This window comes from Drosophila montana, unplaced genomic scaffold, assembly GCF_035044405.1.
Source record: "Drosophila montana isolate Dmon_TW-CO22-7 unplaced genomic scaffold, ASM3504440v1 contig_3003_1, whole genome shotgun sequence".
NCBI classification, from domain to species: domain Eukaryota; kingdom Metazoa; phylum Arthropoda; class Insecta; order Diptera; family Drosophilidae; genus Drosophila; species Drosophila montana.
The window spans coordinates 342,426-359,455 of NW_026997879.1; the positions used below are offsets into that span (position 1 = coordinate 342,426).

The following is a 17,030-nucleotide window of genomic DNA, read 5'->3' on the forward strand; positions in this document are numbered from 1 at the left end:
CACATGGAATAAACTTTTAATATATGCAAATGTCTATTTGTGTGCGCTATTTGGCTGTATTTTTGGTATACGAACCACCCGAAAAATGTGAAAACAACAGACAACAGGCGTTTCGCACACGAAACCCTCCTGACTGAATTAACCCACTGCGAGTGGAGTGCAAGGACTTTTGCCCCGCCATACCTTGGCTTTTACAGTCATTGCGGGACGTTTTAATGGTCTTTTAAGGGAGTTCAGATTTGCTCAAGCAATTTGTGGAATATTTTAAAGTAGTAGCTGTCCCCTTTGCTTGAAATCAGATTATTTATCAGGCTGCAAACTTATATTTTGGTTGGGCAACTGGTTAGGCTCTAAGTTTTGGTTTATCATTAAAAAAGAGCTGCAAATAATAGTAAAAAATTAAATACTTCATTTGTAGAAAATTTATACAGAAATGTAAAAGGGTATTTAAATGTCTACAAGCCGAACAAAACTTTTTCTTGTTTGTTTACACGTACTGGTTGCCAGGGCAACTCTGGCAGGACATTCCAATGCAAAACAAATCGAATTTCGCTTCAGTGTCGCGAGTTTGATGGAATTTTGTCGAGTTTCTCACATTTAGTACTTGCCCTAGCCTTGCCCCGTTGTGGTGTCCAGCTCAAGTGTGGTTTGTGTATGCTGGTGTGTGTGTGAGTGTGTTTGAGTGGGTAAGTAGCTGACCTCAGTTGTCAGGTGCAATGAACTAAGTGGATAGACATGATTACGGGGCCGGAAGCTAGACAAACGCATAGGTTGTTGGACCTAAAGAAACAGCAATGGGCTAAGGAGCGAGGTGGGTCCAGAAAGCTCGAAATGCTATTGCAAAACAGTTAGCGTTCTTATTCTTTCCAGAGGAAATCGCGCGCATGGATCAGATGTATCATCATCATCACCAGCATACTTCATCCACGTCGCACCACAAAATCGAACGCACCTCCATACGCACCTACTACTCGAATCTTGATCTCAGTCAGAGTTCATCGAATCAAACCTCCAGTCATGCCCGCCAACCGCCCGGACAGCCCATGCAGCAGCTGATTGTGCGTCCACCCGTCGCCACGGACTATCGACAAATGCAACGGCAGCACAGTCAGGATTATATGAATCAAGTGGAGCGTTATATCGATGATCTGGATGTGGATGCCGATGCCGAATTCGAGGATGATGAAATGCTGTACAAACGCAATCGCCGGGGCAGCTATGCGCCTGGCATGTCCGAGCGGCAGTTGCAGGCGCCGACCGGACGCTACGTGGAGCTGGTGCCCACATCGCTGCAAACGGCCAAGGGTCGCATGCAACATCCACAGCAAGCGGTGCAGCCGCAACGGCTAAGGAGTCCCAGTTTGCCCACCATCAGGCAGCGGGAGTATGCAGTAAGGAGACAACAGGAACAGCAGCAGCAGCAGCAAAAGGGGGCCAAACAACTTGCCCAAGTCAATGGCAACGTGAAGGGAACAAACATTGATCCCAGCAACGGCAACATGCCACATCGATTAAACAATCCAAATGCGAGTCAAGCGCCAGCTGGTTGCCAGGAAGAGGACACTTCAGGTTATCTGAGTGATACGCCCAAGAACACACACACGCCCGATATTTGGTATAACGACGCCGCCAGCCAAAATGGGAGCATTAGTGGCATGGGCAGCGCCAGCCAGGTCGAGGGGAGCGTCGTTAGCGCTGCAGTTGGGAACGTTAGGCGCTTGAGGCGATCGATACAGGGTGCACCCATACCCATGCCCATGCCCCTGCCCATGCCTATACCCACGCCTACGCTCACGCCCACAGTCGGCCCCCAAGCGTCCAAGCCGTATGCCATTAAGGGACGACGAGTGCCAGCGCAGCGACCTAGCTATGAGCCACAAGCAGCCGATGGCTACCTGGCAGACGGGTGAGTAAACCAATCTAAACTTAAACGAAATCCAAGTGGCAGCTAACGGGTTCTCTTCACCTGGGCAGCTGTTGTTATTTGGCAGCCCCTTCCAGTTCCTCGAACATGAGCCTCAGTCGCGATGTATCCACATCGAACACATATCAGGTGCACATCAGCAACACCTCCGAGCAGGGCGATTATTACGTGCACGAGCAGCACGAGCGGGATCGGGAACGCGCCCGCTGGGCCAACTACAATGTGCAGCAGCAGCTGGCGGTGCCGGAACCGGGCTGGCTAAATCGCGGCGTTCACGATCTCAAGGATAGCGAGGACGATGTGCAATCCGTGCAATCCTCGTCCACCTATTTGCTCGGTCAGAATGCTCCACTCGACGCGCACACGCTGGCCGAGCGCATGGACAAGCGGCGCAAGGCGGCCGAGTATCACGATGCAATCAAAAAGCAGCTGCATGAGCGGGAGCTCATACGCAAATGGGAGCTGGAGCGTCATCGACAGGAAGAACAGCTGGAGGAGGAGCGCATGCGAAGGCAAAAACAATTGGAACAGGAGCGCTTGGAGTTCGAGCGTCGGCAGCTGCAAGAGCGTGAGGAGGCGCAGAAAAAGAAGCAGCAGGCTATGCTGGATGCCATCGCCCAGGCGGAAATGGCGGCCAAAATGGAAAGGCAAAAGAAACGCAAGAATCGTGTGCACTCCAAGGAGCACAGGCAGAGCCAGGAACAGCCCGACAAGCCGGAGTTGCTGCAAGTGCTCTCCGTAGAGGAGGAGGAGGAGGGGTTGGAGCAGCATGTAGAGAATACAGCGGATGCAGACAACAGCAGCCATACGCCACGTGCAGCGCCGCCAGCAGCAGCCCCACCAGTTTTGGTCACCGAGGAGAAGGTGCTCATTGGCACGCCCATCAATCTTCGGCGCACCATCACCAAACCCATCAAGCAGCCAGCTACAGAGGCAACCACTGAACCTGCAGCGACAACCAATGGAAAGTCCAAGCCCCAGACTACATTCGTTGGCGAGGATAAGGAGAACATGGCGCTACTCATGCAGCCGGCTACATTGATTCCACTGCCCGTAACCAGCGATATATTTGGACTACAAAATGCCATAGGGAATCTGCAAATAGCCACATACTTTATGCAGCAGCCGCAGATGAAGCCACCCGCCAGCATGGAGCAGAGCTACTCCAAGGGAACTATGACACAGCGCACGGATACGTCCATTTGCACAGAGGATGGCTACCAGGCGGAGAAGGAGGAGGAGGATGAGGTGCGGTTGCATACAGCGCATTCCGGTCGCACAGCACTGGAGACGGCGAGCGGCTGCTTCTCGCCAGATTCACTGGAGGTGGAAATTGCGCCTGCGCCAGCCGAGCAGGACAAGCTGGCGCTCATCCCAGTTAAGACTCCCCTGCAAGCTGGCGAACCGGTTGGCAGACAACGCACTGAGGGATCGCTGCAGGCCGATGTGGAGACACAGACGGAGCTGCCGCTCAACTGTGATCTGTGCCTCTTCCATGACAACTTTTACAAGGTGCTGCTGAAGCGTGAGGTTTCCACCACAACCACAACGCAGACATCCAAGACGCAAACACAACCGGCCAAGGAATCTGCGGCGGAGAAGGATCACGAGACGACGACAACAACCACAACAACGACAACAACCACATTTAAGGCGAAGAGCAAAGAGAAGGACCAGGAAAAGACCAGAAAGACTCACGGCAAGGAAAAGGACGCCAACAAAATGGATGATCGTCCCAAATGGGGCGTCAACAGGCCCATCGTTCAGTACGTCAAGGCCAGCGACCGAGATCCCTTCTGTCTGCGCAAGAAGAAGAATCACGTAGCCATAGCAAAGCCGCCGCCGCGCTCCCAATCAATGGACTCGCGTCTGGACACCGTCGTCGTAGTGCCCGAGGATCAGTTGAGCCACGGCGATGGTGAGGCCATGCAGCACGAAGAAGAAGGCTTTCTGCTCAAGGCGCGCAACGTTTGCACGGAGATTTTGCCGATCAAAACAGATGAAAAGGGTCGCATTTTCCTAAACTTTCGGGAGGCCAGCGCAATAATGAATGAGGATGAAATCAAGGATAAGTTGAGGCAAAAATACTTTAATTTCGGTCGAATTTTGCCCAGACGCAGCTGGGCCTCGGCCACGCAGCATGGTCTCCCTTTCAGTGTGACCGCAGCAACGGCTACAGCACCGCCGGCCACACATACAGTCGGCGACTTGGCAGACGATTGAAATCAATATTAAAATTATTGAAAATACTAATCCCGACACCAATATATTTGTACCAAGTGCACGAACCCAAAATAATGGAACACAGTAGAATGTTTCGAAAATATTTGAATAGATTGGAAAAGACAATGGAAGTTTATGTAGCAAGCTTTATGAATGTGAAGCTTTAAAAAAAGAGTATACATTCCAACGCATTTCTTTTCCTTTTAAAAAGGATATAGATGAAGCGCCTATTAAGCTTCGTCTGCTTCATACAACTGAAGGTGAAAGCTTTCGGCAGCTAAAACTATAACAAAGGAACTTTAGAGCTTTTGTTGCATAGTGTTGCGTCCGCGGCGGCAGCTTAGCAACATCTATTAGCAACATTGTTGCCAAGTTAACGCTGAAAGCTACAAATCACCATGATGTTGGCTTATTGTTCATGCCAAGTTAGTTCTCTCTCACACACTCATCGATCGGCCAGCAGCCTTGTGCAGGTCCAGGTTCATGCCTCAGTCCCAGTCCCAGACCCAGTCCCAGTCCCAGTCCCAGTTCCAATACCAATCCCAATGCCAGTCTTGAGCTGTTCGTGTTACACTTTCACAGAACTCAAAATGTCGTATTTCACGCAGTTTTACGAGCGTTCGCGTAAATTTATGCGAAAAATCATAAATAATAAGCCGAAGGCATAGTCTATAGTATCCATATAGGGGTATACCCCAACGCCTGCTCCCTGCTATAACCAAATTGAATGCTGCTGTGGGGCGTTACTCGAGCCAGAGTTGCCAAGTGGGCGCTGCATATTTCTGTTAATTAACGCATTTTGTGCGTTGTGTAACTATGAGATCTTTTTTTTTTCTTCGGATACCCTGTAAATACAATATACTTAGGAGGGGCAAGTATAGAATAGAAAGAGGTATCCTTGACCCTAAACGAATATTAATAAATTTGTAACTTTTGTAGGAGGCATCGTAGTTTTATAAATATACTATTATTATATGCATATCTTTAAGGAACTCGAACTCATAGATCATATTATTGCGATATATCAAACGATCCTTAACTAAACAGAGTATCTTTAAGCTGAGCACAATCGACTGTGTGCCGGATTCTTAACATTCGAGCCGCAGGGCCCTCCAGTTCGGGTGTCTTGTTAACAACTGTCTGTCTATTGGATTGTCGAACTGTCCGTCCGTCCGTCGGCGGGACTGTCTTGAGTCTCTTATAACAATGCACAAGCGCTGAAGAATTAATAGCATGTGCTAATGCAAGCTCTCTAGCTGCCGAAACGGAGTCAAGGTGTGTGCTACCCAACAAGTTCAATGGCTCAGTGCCTCGAACCTATTAAGATTGACCTTAGGTTCGTTTTGGGGTTCTCCTTCTATTCTTCTTGGCCAAACAAAGCGCCCAAGATAATGGGGCCTCACACAAAAAAAAAAAAAAGAAACAAAAATAACATAAAAAGTTCTCATTCGTGTTCTAGTTTCGCAGGCACAAATTTTCGCGATTGCATGTTGCAAGTTGTGGAAGTTGCCACTGATTCGCGAGCCAGAGGCCTCGCAGCTATGCATTTGCAACAATGTCCAATGTCATGTGTGTATACGTGTGTTTGTGTGTGTGTGCGTGTGTGTGTGTGTCAATTGTTTGTTTTGGGCTGCTAGTTAGGTAGCCTTGAACGTATGCCAAAATCAAAACACCTTTTGACTGCTTGATTAATGACGCAACATTAGAAATTCATAAGCATTAGGCGTCGGTTCTGTCTACCTAGATGTTTTTTTTTTTCTCTCTGTTCGGTTAGCTCTTAACCCGTTCGAATGTTGTTGCACTCGAAAGATTGTCTAGTTTTTGGGCTGCTGAACCACAAAAGTGACAGCCAGGCCTAAACAAAGGCATAATTAATGACATTGCGGTGACATAATCAATAGAACCGAATAAACACAAACTCTGAAGTGGTGGGCATTAGGATCTCGAGTCGGCGAAATCGATCAAACTGTAACCCAAGAAGTTGCCTAATTTAAGTCGATTTCATCTCGTTTCTCTTGTTTGGCAAAGCGTTAAGTGCGTTTTTGTTGTTTTTGTATTTTTTTTTTTTGCATGATTCATGATTAATGATCGCAACTGCTCAAGGATGGGTAGACAAAAACCGAATGGTTAGTTCAAGTAGTTGCACATTTTGCAACTGTTTTCGAATTGTTTAGCCAAAGATGATGATGATCCGTTTTGCCTTTAACCATTTGTTTTGACAACTTTCTGCCTACTGACATTTCAGCTGAGATTCTCGTGATCCAGCTTCTGCTCATTTGTCATTTTCTAGACGAGTGCCCACCGTGCTTGGCTACCAGCTGCTGAGCAGCAACTGAAAACTCTTAAAACTCTCCGAACTCTAGCTGGAAAACGGTTTTCTTCTTCGCTTCTTTTGTTTTTAATATGCAGACTGCATTTCTAGTTTGATTTTCAGTTAGTTTTCTTTCTCTTTGTTTTTTCATTTTCATTTTTGATGGGTCTAGCCCACCTAGCGCAGTTCCCGAACGGAAATCACATACGACACAACATAAAGCATAAAATTTCATGCACTGATCAATGAATGTCCATAAATTTTTTTAACTTTGTTTGATTTTTTTTGTTTTGTTTTTGGTCTGTCTTATGGTTAATTTATGAATGTCTCTCGCTTATCATGTGAGTTGAATAATTGAAATTGCATTTTATGAGTTTTCTTCATTTTATAATCTTTATATGGCATTTAATCAATCAATTTGTAACATGCTCAGTTGGCTATTGACCTCTGAAAGCTTTTCAAACAGTTAGAGAAATGTTTTGCTTGCAGTTTTGCGTTACTAACTAGTACTTTTTGCTGGGCAAATAATATTTTTGCTAGGTTAAGGATTGAAACCATACTTCTCGTGTTTCATATAGTCGACATTAGTTTGCTTTAAGTCTAAAGAATCAAGAATTAATTAAATATTTTACGTCTCTTAAGGCCTTGCCTAGCTAAGTCTTCGTTAAATTAACTAAAACGTTAGAAATTTTAATAGAATACAATGCTATACTATTTAAATAATCAATTCAGGAACTCACCCAATTATGAGAAAATAAACTGAAAGATCAAAAAGTCTGAAAAGATAACCTTTGCGACACATTTTTACTTATTTCTTCCCGAAATTTCAAATAGTCTAAATTTCAGTTGCCTTTAGAAAAAAATTGATGTTTTAATGTCTAAGTACATTTTTATGCTGTCTAGATACGTACAGCCACCCTCTATTATGGAGTTTCAAATCTCTTTTTGCTAACAATTAGAAAAGTATTTCACAATTTCAGCTGAGCAGAGCGTGAATTGCATCTGCAGCACAAACAGCTGCCCGCTTTGGACATTGGTTCTTTCATGGGCACACTTGATTAATTTCATAAAAGGATTAAAAGTGTCAGCCGTTATTAGATAACTTCCGTATATAATCTAGATATCCTACAGATGAAGTCATCAGCCAGCCAGTTCGGTCGAGTTCAGGCGTGTCGGATGCTGAGCAGGAAATTGACATTTATCACACATACATAAATGTATTTCTCTTTGCTCGGCTGCTCTGCTGCTCTATTCTCCAGTTTTCTTTTTTTTTTATGATCTTTTTTGCTTTGCTCATTTTTTATTCGCGCACACGTCTCTGCATTGTCTGGACCTTGAAGTCAAACAATATCCTGTTCCCGTTTCAATTGCCCCTCTTTACAAACCCAGAGCCTGGGTGTGCCTTTGAATGCTGCGATTCGAGACAGTCGTCATCATTATCATAATTAATGTGACTTAATCAAGAATAATGTACGGCAAGTTTTTCTAATCAAGTTGTTAGCGCTTAAAAAGAAAAAAGCAACAAAAAACTTGATGCCAACCCTTTCTGGGAGAGCGAGCGGAAACCGTTGAAAATGCGGTCAACCGCATACTGTCTGTGTGCTCTAAGCGAAGGGTTGAAGGTCAGCATAGGACTAGACAATGGAAATCAAGCCAAACAAACCATTTGCATATCGCAATAAAAAGTGATATGAAATTTTCCTCAAGCGCCCATGTCCTGCCAAAAGATTTATGTAGCATGCCAAAAAGAGGCATTAAAATTGTTTTCAAAATGTACAAAAAAAAAAACGAAATGTAGTTTATGGCTTTGAGAATTGCGCCCAGGGAGTTCTCAAATATATTGGTAGCATGTGATATCTCAACGCTGCAATCCTGCTGGCTCCTGGCTACGGTTCCTCGGCTTTGGCCGGCCCTCTACTCATTATGCGCACATTGTTGTGGTCGCTGTGACATTCGCACGAATCGTGTGTGTGCTGTGTGTGCTGTGTGTGCTTGTTTGTATGTGTGAGTGCTTGTGTGTGTGTGTGATCCCTATCAGATCTTTCGTACACAATATCTCACTACCAGGAACTAGACATCAGAATTATATTTGTTTTTGTGGGCTACCAGCGACAACTACTGTGTGTTCTCCACTCTGTTTTCTGAATTCAGACTTATCGCACATGTTGACACATTAATGTATCCTTGCGTGGTGCGTGAGGCCGTGGCCTGATCCTAATCAGCGTTACTAACAGGAATCGTGTCGAACCTTACAATGGTTTGCATTAATTTACTATCGCACGATTAATACGATTGTTATGGTTGCTGCAATCCATGATGCGGGACTCGGGTCCGTTAAGTTGCGCACTTCCCCCCTTGATCGATGTGTGCGATAAGTTGCCGGAGGTGTGAAAAGACTTTGATTGAGTTCTGATAGGTTCGGTAGCAACTGTACCTACAAAAAAAAATCGAGGAGTCCCCCCTCCATTAATTGGCGGGCGTTTCGTTTGCCCACAGCTGCCCCAGGCCAAGGCATAAACAGTTCATAACAATTGCTGGAAACCTTAGCTGGCGTCTGGCCAGCAATTTATCATCCGACCAACTAGATTTCGGCCTCCTAACTCTGACTCTATTTATGTATACATTCTATAGAGACAATGCGATCTCTGTAAGGACCCATCATATTGTTTTCTTTTGTGTAACAACGGCCTCTCCTACAAAATCGAAACTCGTAAATGTGACTCACGGACTCACAGACTATCGCCGTCATATAAACATCAAAAAAAGTATGTATATATATATTTTTATTTAGATGAGATTTCGTTTCCCAGCCTAAAACGCTCTTGAGTTTTTATTGGTGTCCTGATTTCCAACTGTGCACGCAGTCGAACCTTGTTATTGATTATAAATATATACTTCTACTTCTTCTTTGCGAGGGTTTTGTTGTTGTTGTCGTGTTTTTCCACATTTGCCCCGGGGCGTTAATAAAAAATGAATTAGTGCATCAGGATTTCATATCTTTTTATTTTTTTTTCTGTTTCTGTTTCGGGCACAACTTGGTACAGATATCTGCAATGATTTATTATCAATCGTAAATTGCTGTTGAGTAAAGGCAGGCAACGGCATCAAAAGAGTGTAGATTTTATGGCTCGATAAAAATCAACTGTTCCCAAATGCTTCACCTTTTTTTCTTCTTCTTCTGCTTTTTCAGATGACACGTTTTACGGCTCAGCTGTTAGTTTTCTTCAAGTTGTATAAGTTTTTCTATACGCTGCAAGCTTGAACCTTAAGCAAGTTTCCTATCGAGTTTCCCTGCCCCATTCACAATTTGCCTTTGTTGATTCCCATCATGTTTCCTTGAAGAGTTAAAGAGAGAGTCGAGTTGTTAACGTTTACTTCCTCACTTAGCACATGGGTTCGGTACTGTGGCCGCTAGTTTAGTCCAAATAACATCAAAATATTATTATTTGCCTTTTTTGGTCTTTTGTTTTATGTGTCGAAACCAAATTTTAATAATGTTAATTTGTAGCGTTTCATGGGATTTGAGATTTATGGCATCTGTCGGTTTCGCTGTAATTATAAGCAAAACTACATAACACACAAGGTGTGGTATACACGAGCATCCAATCTCTGCCTGTGGTCCACTGATCAGAGCGTTTGCTGATCAAGCGTTAAAAGGCGTTAATTGTTTGGATATGGGGCTTAGTAGAGTCTAAATATGGAAAGGTAAAACAGTCAATGAAAGGAAGTGGGCCCTTTTTATTTTGTCGGAAATTGAGAAGTTTGGTTAAGGAGCTTAGGTATATAATAAAATAAACTAAAATATGAAATTGATAAGGAAGGAGATTATTATTTTATATATATCTTAAGATAAGTGCAAAACGCATATATATGCATTTTAAATTATGCAATTTTATATCTTAAATGAAATTATGTCGAGCTGTTCATAAAATCAAATCGAATTGTATCAGTTGACAACTTTGTCAGCTAAGCAAAGCTCAAAATTCTCAAACAGTTAATGCGCATACTACTTAATAGAAAAGTCTCCGCTACTCTGTTTTCTGTTTGCCCTGTTTGGCCTTTGTACAATCGCTCCATCAAATTCCTGACTCATTCCCATTGCCTACTAAATGCTTAAGTATGTCAACTTGAACTCACTTTCTGGCAGCAGAACCGTTGTGTGTGTGTTTTTTGTTAATTTCAATGAAAATGACTTAACACTAACCCAATGACCCAATGGACAAGTTCTTTACAAAACTTTACATAGAATTTATATGTCTATCTATATGTGTGTGCTTATGTGTGTGTGTGATTTGGTATTTTTTGTTGTGCACAGTCGTCTGGGGGTAATTATAACGCTAAATCAGCCAAGCCACGACCATTGTTTAGACGCAAAATCTTAAGATATGCGCACTTAGATAAACTTGCCGTACAATGGCACCACTAACAACGACAACAACAACAAACAAAACGTGCATTATAATTATTTTCATAATAAACTTGACAGAATTATAGTTTTTAGCAATTAAATATAAACAAGACCCCAACAAAAACAGAAAAACAAAAAAATACTAGCAACAATTATGTGAATAAACCGTCGAAGAGACTAAGACCCGGTAAGACCTGCTTCTCTAGACCCTGCTGCATCAACAAACAAAAAAAAAATAATAATCTTAAAAAAATAAATAGAAATTTTTTTTATTTCAAAAATAATCATACTAAATGTGCAAACTGTGATGCTGCTGCCATTTCAAGGCTAAAGTTTAAAGAACATGTTCGTGCGGTTCGCCTGGCTGTCAATATTGACGATGATGAGTCTGTGCTTGATGCCTTGGTTCCAGCTGAAACTGTTGGATCAGTCGTCGTCGTCGTCGTCGTCGTCGCATAATTAATGACTAACATTCGGCCCAGGCGTAGTCAGAGTCAAACTCGCGCTTCATCTAACGTTCAAATTTCTATGTGTGATTGATAACTCCACAAATGATGCGAAACCTGCTACAACTTGTTCGCATTTCGTGTTTTTGTTACCTCTTTTTACAACTTTGTGTATACCCTTTCCAAAGGGTATTACCAGTATCGGCGTTCTGTCCGAATTAAAGTATGTCCATCGTCCATCGTCTGCTCTGTAAAGCAGCATAGAAGCTATCAGTCGAATATCCATTTAGCTCATAATGTAAACTACATAACATATCCCTCACATTATACCATATTCATATACCTTTCGTTTAACCAATGTCTCTCTATATATATAATAGATTTTTCCAAACTAAAGTACAGATATTCAAAGCATAAAAATCTGTCTGTCTGTAAGGGTATTGCGTCTTCGGCAACACGCACACATCTGTTCCAGCTTGTTTTCTTTTTATGTCCGGGGACTGCAGGAGTGGCAGCTGTTTAGAGAATCAATCAGCGAAACGAGTACAGCTAGCAAAAATATTCAAATATTCGTCCAAGTCGGGTCGAGTTGTGGGCAGAAAGCGACAAGTGCATCCATAAGACAAAAGACTTAAATAGGCAACAAACTGGCTTGGTGGGAATCCAATTCGTTTGTGTGGTCGTCTTCTTTTTTCATTGTTTTTTTTTCTTTTTTTTTTTGTTTTTTGGTACATTTTTTCGTTTTAATTAACAGCTTTACAGCGCAACGTTTTCAACGGTGAAACTTTGGGGCGTCCATCTGAACCGCCCATTAACATAAGACGTTCGATTTGCTTGCTAACCTCCCCCCGCCACTGTGCCAGCCCCTTGCTTTCAATATATGGCCACAATAAATGCACAGTGAAAATTAACACGCTTTTCAGTTCACGCTAAACGTGTGTGCGTGTGTGTATGTCTCTCGTATTTGAAGAGACGCATTGGGATCCATTGATCCAGACCGAGACCCACCGCCGCGTTTGTCATATGAAATATGCAAATGCATTCGATCTCAGTTTTGTTTGTCAAATTTATAATATTTTACGGGTGTTAAGTTTATGCGGAAATGTTATAAACGTTTTATGCTTGTGTGAACTAATAATTGCTTATAGATAATTTCCAATGCTCCGTGAAGAGAACTGGTTGAGTCGGCACTCAAATCATTTATTTAGTTCCATTTATTGAAAGCATACTGCGCATATTTGTCAGATGCTTTGTAAAGTAATTCAAATATATTTGATTTGGAATGGAAATTTTTAAAATGCTATTAGATGTTCATGGTTAAAACTTTATACCATCACAAATAGTATTTTTTAATAAATATAATATTGAAAAGAGAACTATATTATGTTAGAAAATAATAGAGTCGATTTTTTTAAAATGTTATTAAGGTTAAGAATTTAAGACGATCGAATACCCTTTTAAAATGGGAATATCCCTAATATCAGGTATCGCTACCACTTAAAAATACATAGCTAACCAAAACTCAGAATATTTTCTTATTACCAAAACTTTCTTTTGACATTTCTGTGGTTATATTCCTTTACTCCCATCGCCCCTTAAGGGGCAACAATGGGCAGCCCAGCAATTTCTCATGTTTTCAGCATTATAATTTTGGACACAAATTGCCCCTGGTTGTGCCCTCCTACTTAACACAATTTTGACACGAACTCGAACCAATTGGCACAATTGCGAAAACTTCCCTTAGAATTTGTACCTTTTGTAATAGTTTGTGATATATTTATGGGATTTTGCGGTTAGGTGACGCCCCTGGATAACTGTTAGCTGTCCTTGCCCTTTGATATTCATAAGGTTGGCTGTCAGGCTGGGATGCTGGAAGAATTGCTGGCATTGTTGGCATTGTTCAGCGCATTTGTCAAGAGTCAAAATATTTATTGAGTTCAACTGGTTTTTGGCCAGTCCAGGACCTGGGCTGAGCTGGGCCCTACCCACAGATGAGACGTGTGCCACAAAAAAATTATGCGAATCGCACTGATAAATGGTATGAGCGTAAAATTTTGTCGCTTTTGGCTGATCTAGATAAATGCATTTGAATTTGCATGTTTTATTAAGAAATTTATTAACACACAAACTGGCCCCTGGTCCAAGATCAATTCCAAGTCCAACTCCAGCTTTAGCTCGAACTCCAAGTCCAATTCCAAGGCTCGTTCTGGTTGGTATTTCAACCTTTTCATTGTCTCGCTGGCTCGTTTCGTTATAAATTATGCACTTAAGTTGAGGGTGTTTTCATTATGTGGATAAAGTTCGACGCTGGCTCAGCAACTGAGCGCGGAAAGCAAGCGTTTTGGCATTTATATACCCTTGCCGATTAGGGTATTTTAGTTTAATGATGAACTTTGTAACGAGTATCTTAATTTATAGGCTGATAGTGTATATCCTATATATATAAAAAAGACGCTTTAATCAGCTCAGTCTATTTTCTGATTCCTTCCAACCAAGCCTCTTCGTACGACAATTCTTGTGGAACTTGAATTCCTTTAATGAAAGACAATCAATTGGTTATCAACGCTTATTTTTAAGAAGTTTATATATTTAGAATCTATTTAAGTAGGTTATACTTGATATAATTCAAGCAATCGTTATCAAAATCTGAATAGATGATCGAATTATTATATGAGAGTACTTACAAAAGATCTCGATACTATGCCACATAACAACAGCTAAAATTTTGTAAGATTAAGCTTGGGATTACTTCAGCTTCTGTAGCTGTAACTAGCTTTAGATTTGATTGTGCAAGGGTATTTAATCTTTGGCACCCTAAAGATCGTGCATTATTTTTAGTTGTTGGTATTTCGTGAACTGTCTGGTGTGTCTGGTCTGTCTGTTCTTCATTTTTCAACGCCTGGGATGGTCCAGGGTCCTCATCTGCGTCGGCCGTCGCCGCCCGCCCGCTGGGCGAGTGACACTGACACTTGAGTAGATGTTTTGCGGTTGATAAAATCAAGAGCAAACAAGGCAATGGCTCTGGCACTGGCACTGGAACTGTAAGTGGAACTGGTAGGGGATCTCTGACCACAGCGAGGTCCTTTCGCCGCCGATTTTTTTTTTTTACTAATGGTGTGACAAATTTTAAACAAGTAATTTCTGCATGTTGTTTATGAGCATCGCATCGCATCGCATCGATCTGTGTGTGCGCTCAACGGGAGAGTGAATTCGAATATTCACGTTCAGCGGATTCAGCAACGAGTTGAAGTTCATAATAAAATTTATGAGCAATGCGACGACTGAGAAAAAAACAAACAAGCAAACAACTCATTGGGCGTTAATTTCATATGAAATTTACTTCGGCGAGCTACGATTATTGAACTCTGTTTAAAAATCTATAACAACTCATCAGGTTTACGATAGTGGCAAGCCCAGCGCCTGAGAGATGCCTATCGGCTGACAATATAACGCTTCATTATTGTAAATCATAATTCTTGTCTAGAGACCGGCCACAGCGCCGCATGAGGCGAACATTATGTGGATACCCAGACTACCACGTAGCTGTCTGGGCGGACCACCACACTCTAAACTATCAAAAGATATTGTCTGAACGGCGCTGGGCTGACAATGAGTGTGTGGGCCAGTTAACATTTCTCTTTAGGCATAAATGCAGCCGTTTACTATATATTATATTATGCACTCGCCTGGCGCTACGAAATTTAATTCCAAATCCAATACAAATTTTCAGCTATTATTCTTTGAGCTCCTCTCTCAGCGCTTCACAGCTGCACAGTTACAAATACACCAGCTACAAGATGCCAATCAGTGAGCCGCTAGCTTCAGCTCGTTACCTCCAAAGTTGTCTCATTTTCATTTTTCTCTACCCTGTAAACAAGAATGCGGCCAAAACGAAAGGGTAGCTTAATGCATGTTGAATGAGTCAGAATGCAGAAGGAGCGTGTTTAGTCTATGAATTTATGAATACCAGCTGCAGATAAATTTGATAATTAGATTCATTTGCAAACGTTTTATTTCCATTTCCCATTTCAAAACGAGAGAATTCTTCAATTTAAATTTTCTAAAGCGCACAGCTGACTAGTGGCAAGTTCTAGCCTCAGCACAGGGTATCCTCTAGTCGTGTTCTCTTGACTAAAGCTTACCTTTTTCAGTTTCAGTTTCGTCTCGACTTCGTCGTCGACATTGACGACTTTGTTGATAATTTTGATTTTATTATGTTAATAAAATGTTATGGTTTAAAATGTTCAACAGTCAGTCAGTTGCTGGATGCGACTGCAGCTGTTGCACGTTGTTGCCAGTTGCAGGTTGCCAGTTCCATGTTGGTTGCCGCTGGGTTCGCTCTTATGTCGTCTGTGCCTCATAACTCATTAGTGACAATATCTCGCCAAGAGCTCTGTGTGGGTTAACTGATTTCGATAATTTTCAGCTTCGTATTCTTGTGTTCTCTCTCGCTCTCTCTGCTCTGCTACCCGGCTCTCGGTTAATTGGATTAAATATCTGGCCAGGCAATTTTGCAGTAGCCTCAAGTCTCGACCTCTCCAACTCCAAGTCCGGCCACATTTAAAATGATTTCGAAATATGCACATTGATTTGAATCGTTACTGTTCTCTGATTCTGGCTCGATTCTGTTCTCCGATTCTGATCATTAGGTTTTGTCCGCAGTTTTATAGCCTGTTCGATGGCGCTGTGTTCGCTGTCATGTTAATAGCATTCGTAATATGCGTTTTAATTAGTCTGAACGATTTGTGGGGGGTCTGGGAATAAAAACAAAATTCTGAGCTGTTTAATGCTGCATTTTGATTATGCCACTCGCCGGGACATTTCTTGTGCATTTAAGAGCATAAATGTACGGATTAAATTGCTCCTATTTCGACGAATAGTTAGGAGAAGGTGCTATTAATTTGAAATAAATCAAGAGTCAGATATAAATAAGTTTTTGGGAAGTCGACTTTATTTGAAACGCAATTTTTGTAAATAATTAAAAAATGTTTTAAAGTAGATATAGTTTTATGTGGATAAATGTGCATTACATAAACATAAATAACATCCTTCACCTCGCTCACCAAATATCTTGAAGAATTTTAATATTATTGGCTTAGCCCACTGAAGTGTCTTAAAATCGAAAACCTCCCACTCGAACTTCAAGGTAAACATCGATTTCGAGCACTGAAAAACACAAAAAAAAAAACTGAACTTAAACATAATGCAATTACTTAAAACTGTACCAAGGCCTGGCGCACAGAGCAGCAGCGAGCAAAGCGTTCAGTTCAGAAAGAAAAAAAAAAACAGAACACGCCCACCGAGACGGCGGTTACAGCAAAAGGTCGGACTTGGGGCTTGGAGTTGGATGCGAATCGGTAAGCGCCTGGCTGGATGCTGTATGAGGCTGCTGCAAAAATCTCTCTCTTAATGTAGATCATCTTGCGGCGCTGAGACGCTGAGCCGCCGATCGATTGATGCACATTGCAGTTGGGGAGTTGAAGGTGCAGGCTGTGGCAGGGACAGGGAAAGGGGCAGGCAACGCAGCGGCCATGTGAAATTCATGAATTGCGGCAAAAAGGCCAAAATTAAGTGTATTTTGCTGCAATAAAAGCAACAACAACAACAACAACTGAATGCTTCGCTTTGCACTCGAGCCAAAAAACCACAAAAAAAAGTGGGTGGAATAATGGGCGGCTATGCGAATTTGCTCAGTGCATGATTATAGCGTAGATTACA

At 42.3% G+C, this 17,030-nt stretch overlaps 2 protein-coding genes across 3 annotated transcripts in view; both read left to right on the top strand.

Moving 5' to 3' along the window:
- The window catches only part of LOC135430346 (uncharacterized), a 169,811-nt gene that overhangs the window by 89,308 nt on the left and 63,473 nt on the right, over window positions 1–17,030 (top strand). The gene's annotated exons all lie outside the window — the stretch shown is intronic.
- Window positions 323–4,279, top strand: LOC135430399 (uncharacterized). The gene is made up of 3 exons (XM_064685066.1): window positions 323–811; window positions 871–1,906; window positions 1,975–4,279. Exons 1-3 carry the CDS (start codon window positions 736–738, stop codon window positions 4,145–4,147), a joined length of 3,285 nt encoding a protein of 1,094 aa, XP_064541136.1. The 5' UTR covers window positions 323–735; the 3' UTR covers window positions 4,148–4,279.

Bases quoted from the DNA above. Each gene is read 5' to 3' on its own strand.
- LOC135430399 (XM_064685066.1), top strand. From the start codon at position 736: ATGATTACGGGGCCGGAAGCTAGACAAACGCATAGGTTGTTGGACCTA. The intron at 812-870 runs GTGGGTCCAGAA...TATTCTTTCCAG, and splicing joins GCAATGGGCTAAGGAGCGAG to AGGAAATCGCGCGCATGGAT. The intron at 1,907-1,974 runs GTGAGTAAACCA...TCACCTGGGCAG, and splicing joins GATGGCTACCTGGCAGACGG to CTGTTGTTATTTGGCAGCCC.